Source organism: Hippocampus comes, unplaced genomic scaffold, assembly GCF_001891065.2.
Source record: "Hippocampus comes isolate QL1 unplaced genomic scaffold, H_comes_QL1_v1.1 scaffold104, whole genome shotgun sequence".
Taxonomy (NCBI): Eukaryota; Metazoa; Chordata; class Actinopteri; order Syngnathiformes; family Syngnathidae; genus Hippocampus; species Hippocampus comes.
The window spans coordinates 115,434-122,266 of record NW_017806072.1 but is presented as its reverse complement, the minus strand read 5'-3'; the positions used below and the strand labels follow the sequence as shown (position 1 = coordinate 122,266).

Sequence of the window (6,833 nt, the reverse complement as noted above, 5' to 3'; positions counted from 1 at the left end):
ATATATAGTTTGGGTTTTTTTGCAGTAGTATTTTTTCTGAAAATGTGACCTAATAGGAACACTCCAGCCAAATTTCATGTTAACACAATTTGCTCTGTTGATTTTGAGCAAAAGCACACAACAGAGTTAATCTTGAAAAATGGCAGCCATGTTTTTTTTTTTTTTTTTTTAAACGCAACAGCGCTTTTATCGAAAATGTGACCAATGAAAAACATGACTGCCAATTTTCTTGTTTATATCACACTTAATATTTTATTCAAAGAAAACCTCGCAGCAAAGGCATTTTGGAAGCCATCTTGAAAAATGGCCACCATATTGGATTTTTTGCCTACAAATAGGTGATTACATGGCCAGTAGTTCTCCACCAACATCACCAGCCTTGCTGCATGCATATTGGTTTTTGCCTAGTGACAGAATGAACTGTGTGTACACCAGTGCACACAACTCCTCTAGTCTGTGGAGCAGCTTCAGTTGATTACAGTTGGTCTGTTGCAACTCTTATACCTTTACTGTGACTGGACTGCTGTGGGTTACTGTCTTGGGCTTCATTGGCTACATTGCATTGTCTACAGAAACTGCCAATAAAAATATTGTGAATAGTATACGTCTTCAAGTCAGGTTTGTTGTAAGCCTTAAGTGTACCCAAGCAAGATTTGAACATTGTTTCTTTGTTCATGTTAAAATAGCTTTTTACCACATTTAGAGTGCATGTGTCTCCACGCACACACACACACACACACCCCGTGCACATTTATTATTTAATCTTTATGATAATGACTTTTCCCCGTTTACTATCCCAACTTCCGACACGCCCTGCCACAAAAACGCTTGTAAAAGTGAAAAAGCGTTTCTTCTTTTGTTTGTTTCTTTTGACACAGCACATTCTGAACATCAGATTGTGGCTTAAGCGACCACGGAAGGCAACTGAGCCAGCCGCAAACCTTGCGTGCTCAGCACGAAGACCTCCGCCAAGCATGGAAACGTGTCGCTTATGACTGACTTTGGTTGACAGCTGAGCTGAACTGCACACGCATTTATTGTTTGGGGTTTTTTGCAGTATTATTTTTTCTGAAAATGTGACCTAATAGGAACACTCAAGCCAAATTTCATGTTAACACAATTTGCTCTGTTGATTTTGAGCAAAACACACAACAGTTAATCTTGAAAAATGGCAGCCATGTTATTATTTTTTTTAAACGCAACAGCGCTTTTCTCGAAAATGTGACCAATGAAAAACACTACTGCCAATTTTCTTGTTTATATCACACTTCATATTTTTTTCAAAGAAAACCTCGCAGCAAAGGCATTTTGGTAGCCATCTGTAAAAATGGCCACCATATTGGATTTTTTTGCCTACAAACAGATGATTACATGGCCAGTAGTTCTCCACCAACATCACCAGCCTTGCTGCATGCATATTGATTTTTGCCTAGTGACGGAATGAACTGTGTGTACACCAGTGCACACAACTCCTCTAGTCTGTGGAGCGGCTTCAGTTGATTACAGTTGGTCTGTTGCAACTCTTATACCTTTACTGTGACTGGACTGCTGTGGGTTACTGTCTTGGGCTTCATTGGCTACATTGCATTGTCTACAGAAACTGCCAATAAAAATATCGTGAATAGTATACATCTTCAAGTCAGGTTTGTTGTAAGCCTTAAGTGTGCCCAAGCATGATTAGAACATTGTTTTTTTGTTCATGTTAACATAGCTTATTACCACATTTAGAGTGCATGTGTCTCCACGCACACACACACACTGTCTTTCTCAGATATAAAGTGACTGGTACCACTTTATAACAACAACGATAGTTGTAATGCATTAGCGAAAGATGAAGAAGAATCTGTGCTTGATGGTTGCGCCTTCTCGGCAGCACGTGTGTACCAGCACTGATTTTGATAGGGGGGGAATGTCTGCGCTATTTGACCGTCGCCGCGCAACAGCACCCGAACACTTGTGTTTTTTGCGCCTGTAATGAGCAGCATTTTTCCCTGCCCCGTTTTGTTCACCGGAGATGTCGGCACTGTTGGAGAGTCTGCGTTGGTGCGGCTAGATGGATGGCTGCTGGAGCTGAGGATGAGGAGAGAGGAGCGTCGGCGTGGAGCGCGGAGTACGTATTTGGACCTGAGAGTCGGCGCTTGGAATTGAAGCGGATTTACATGGCACAGGAGACGTGAATCAATCTCTTATTTTAATCAGTGGACGTTACAGCTTCTTGTTGACTTTCAAATTTAGCTGATAGCAGACGTGTGGGACATCATGCTTAAGCATGATGTTTCTGATCCACTGTTGAAACACTGTTGACACTTTGATTTTCTGTTCTTTCATCTATAACTGCTTCAACCAACAAGGCGTATACAAGAATAGTGGTTACGATTGCTGCTTGGAATTGAAGCGGATTTACATAGGACAGGAGACGTGAATCAATCTCTTATTTTCATCAGTGGACGTTACATCTTCTTGTTTACTTTCAAATTTAGCTGATAGCAGACGTGTGGGACATCATGCTTAAGCATGATGTCTCTGATCCACTGTTGAAAGGACACTTTGATTTGCTGCTCTTTCATCAAGAACTGCTTCAACCAACAAGGCATATACAAGAATAGTGGTTACGATTGCATGACTGTCCTTGTCTTATCGGATGTGTTGTGTTATATTATTTTGTTTCATGTATTATTTTATTTGATCGGTTGTACTGTGAGGTTGCTGGGTTGAGAATTACTCCTGCAACTGTAACTTTTAGACCAGAGTGACTGTAGTCTGTATTTGTAATCCAAAACATTTTCAAGTTTGTTATGACAAATCATGGAAACTTCTTGCAACCTGCTCACATCCTCATCATTATTCACCTCATAAATTGATTCACTGAAATTAACTAGCCACATTTACCCAAATAACTGACTCGACCACAATAAATCATGTTCAGTCAAGTAGACAAGCAGATAATCTGGGTTGACTGTTGCCACTGTGAGGGGCACCGAGGTTCACCCTGGCCAGATGGCACTGTGCGAAAGAGACTTGCTTCAAAAGGAAAAAAAAAACAGGAGGTAGATGTAGGTCTTTCTATTTGTTCTATTTACAGTATGTTGTGGGCATCATAAATGTCACATCACAGAGCAAAACATAATGTACACTAAGCCTACACAATATTGTTACACAGTAAATGTTGATACAACAAATAAAATATTGCCGTTATGGTTGTCCTTATATTGATGATGATGTAATGTCATCTGACATGACCCATGACACAAAACCATGTGTGCATCCGAGTTAAATGAATGATAAACTGCTGAGTGTCAGTTGAGCATCCTCTGCCTTATGATTGTGGGTGTGAAGGTAATCATACAAAACGATGATGGATGGGTCCGGCCATAAAATATAAGGATGTGCTGCAACCGGTGTGTGTGTGTGTGTGTGTGTGTGTGTGTGTGTGTGTTTGTGTGTGTGTGTGTGTGTGTGTGTGTGTGTGTGTGTGTGTGTGTGTGTGTGTGTGTGTGTGTGTGTGTGGCACCTGAGGCAGTGTTGATGGTCCTGACAGCCTCCTTTGTACTGATTCTGTTGTTAGGGGGATAATCAGGAACGTTGTCATGGCGCCTGTCTGACATCCGGGGACTCGTCTTAGCTGGAATATGACTGAAATGGAATGGAATACATTATTGAAAAGTATTCATCTTGGCCAATTCAGAAAGCCAATTTTCAGGGCCCAGAAACCCCTTTCCCATGCAGACCAAAGTCAAAACAAAACAAAATGTTTGTCTTTCAAATGACGTGATCATGAGAAAAATTATTCATTCACTTTCAACCACTATTTCAGCTCACTTTGGGCAAAGGTATACCCATGACTGCCTGCCTGTCAATCACAAGGCACATACAGTATGCAAGGACATTCACATAAGCATCAACAACTAACATGCATGTTTCTGGAATGAGTGAGGCGCTAAACACACACACACACACACACACACACACACACACACACACACACACACACACACACACACACGCACGCTCAACAAGAAAGACCTGAGCTGAGATTCAAAACCCAGAATGTTTCAAATACGAGGCAGACATGATAACAAACGCTCAACTCTTATGCCAGAAAGACGATATTCAGCACTCACTGTCAGTGCGTATAAGAATCAGTATTGTGTTTAGTGAAGAAAACATGCTGTACATTAGAGGTGGCAGGAAAGTTTCAGGGCTGGAGTCACAAGATACTTTTCAAATCCACTACAAGTTTTTCCCTTTCAGGTACCGGTAATCGTTTTGGCGTCTTACACACTTTCACAGCCTTCTCTGCCACATTCTAATGCGCTGCTGGATAGATTGTCCTAGGAGACTCCACACTTCTGTCATCATGGGTGAAACACGTCCCCTTGATGACCCGCTTGAGCTTGGAAAAAAATATATATATATTACACAGAGCCATGTGAGGAGAGTAGGGAGGTTTCTCCAGCATAGCGGTTAGATGCTCAGTCATATGTTGTCATGGTGAAGCAGCTATGAGTTGCCCTGCCACAACTTCTTTTCGTGCACTGAGCAATGTAGGATCTCTGTTAACACGCTACTTGATTGTCTGGCCCACAACAATAGGAAAAACTTGTCGGCTAGATTTGAAATATATTTTTTGTGACAAACAGTCCTGGAAATTTTCTGACACACCTCATATACAAGTTATTATTATTGTTTAAAACATAACTTTTGAACAACATGCACTGACATATACTGTACATATATTTGTGAAATCACACCATGGACTCACCCCGACTGGCTGTGTTGTTCATCAATGGCATCCACAGCACTCTCCACAGAATTCAAGAGAGACTGGATTTGATTGGCTGATTCTTTCAGGAGGAAACGGGTCACAAACTGCTCCACATTTGTTCCTCTCTCATAGACCTGTTCAGAGAATAGTATAGTTATTTAGGAAAAGTGAGAATTCATTCATTCAAGGCAATATGGCTTCATTCCCAGATCACTTTTGTGGTCTATCGAGAGCATCTTGTGTTAACCAGGGGCAGAGCTACGTGGTGGCCAATGGTGGATGCGGCCTGTCACCCCAATGTCAAGGGGAATATTTTGATAAAGGTGATTCTGTGGTGCAGATAATTAGTCAGGCCTTACTGCTGTTTCCCCAGGGTCACGTTCCGTTACACTGACAAACTGAAATGTTCTGCCACCACACATTTAGATTGATAGTCCAGCCAAATAAGTACTTATACTGATACTATTGAGCTGCACACAATATGCGAGAAGAGATTGATAAATATCGATGCATTCGGAAATGGAATTACTTTACCAAAGACACCTTTTGAAATGAATTGTATCTGCCTTATTCCTGAAGTCTCTCATGGAGAAACGAATATGTGAGTGACTTCCGATAAGAGACTTCTGGTTCGAATTTTGCTATTTGTTTCTACGGGTTTCATTTCACGGAGCGATTTATTTTAATTTTTGTTTCCCCACCCCCCTTTCAAAACAATCATAAACTCCCATTGCAGCGAAACATAGATTGTATGGTTTAGGAAATTGTTTTAACAAGCAGAAAAAGTTGAATCTGTGTCTACAAGAGCCATGTTTTGAACTGGCTGCCAGACGAGGATGAGAGAATGTTGGTGAGATAAACACTAGTTTCCAGCGCCTTCCCAGGGTTGAGGATAACAGGAAAAAAATAGACGAAGAGTACTCGTTTGAAAACACCACCACCGAATCCTTCTACCTGTGCAGAATGCGGAAAAAGAGCATGGTGCCACAACATGAACTTTGTGCTGTGCTCCCTAATTGCACTGTGACAGGTCACCGGCCAAGTGCCACAGCAACATCAGGTGCCCAACTCGGGAACGACCTCCAAGTGGTGTTGGGCGTGGCTTCGGGCTACGAACAGTTCCCAGTCATCAGCCGACAACTGCGTCTGCAGGTACCTGGGTCGCTGCAGCTTTAGGAGCAGCTTTGGGACCCAGTTGGACGCTGCTCAACAGCAACAGCAGCAACATCAGGTATTGTTTTTTTTGTGTGTGGGAGCCACCACGCTTTAGTACAGTATTTGATTAGCTGATGTTTTTTTAATTAACCACCCCTTGAAATGTAGTCATTGGTTGTTTTGGGGATATCTGCAATCATTGAGAGTTTGGGATTTAATGTAAGAACAACAAAAAAAGAGAAAGGTTTTACAGTTCAAAACAAATTTCTGACGGCAATCAAAACTCTGATGTGGCCTGGGATTAAAATTTGTTACTTATTATACTTAGATGTCAAGGCTTTAAATGAACTGGATAAAAAAAAATTAAAAAATAATTTGACACCCATGTTAAAAAGCCTGTTGGAACCACTCATGTAAATGTCATAATTGACTGCATTTGCACTCCAGAGGGCAGAGTCAACCAGTCATGTCAGCTTTACTGTCAGAAGTCACAGTTCAATGATTCAGGGAGACAATTAAAGTTCTAGTGCAGTCAGCCATTCTCTGCTGCTCTCTAATCAAAAGACAAACACTCCCAGGTGATGCACGTTCACGTAGGCTGCATTGACTTCTCTTATCTCAGTTGATGGCTTTCATAAAAAGGTACACACAGAGGTCCACCCATCATTAAAAATCCACTCAAACAAAGACACCTACAAACACGATCGTGCAAAAGCCCTGTCGCTTCATGTAACGGTGTTCTCTGCAGTGTTTGCCAACCTTTATTGAGCTAAGGCACACATCCATCCATCCATCCATCCATCCATCCATCCATCCATCCATCCATCCATTTTCTTCTGCTTATCTGGGTTTGAGTTGCGTTGGCAGCAGCTTTAGCGGGGAAATCCAGACATCCTTCTCTTCAGTCACTTTG

The 6,833-nt window shown here is 41.6% G+C and overlaps 1 protein-coding gene across 1 annotated transcript in view; it reads right to left on the bottom strand.

Moving 5' to 3' along the window:
* necab2 (N-terminal EF-hand calcium binding protein 2) overlaps positions 1 to 6,833 on the bottom strand; it is a 111,531-nt gene that overhangs the window by 41,542 nt on the left and 63,156 nt on the right. Inside the window, exons 6-7 of the mRNA XM_019894239.1 lie at positions 4,763 to 4,899; positions 3,512 to 3,633 (exon numbers count right to left, since the gene is read on the bottom strand). Coding sequence (XP_019749798.1) covers positions 3,512 to 3,633; positions 4,763 to 4,899 — 259 coding nt within the window. The remainder of the gene's footprint in view (positions 1 to 3,511; positions 3,634 to 4,762; positions 4,900 to 6,833) is intronic.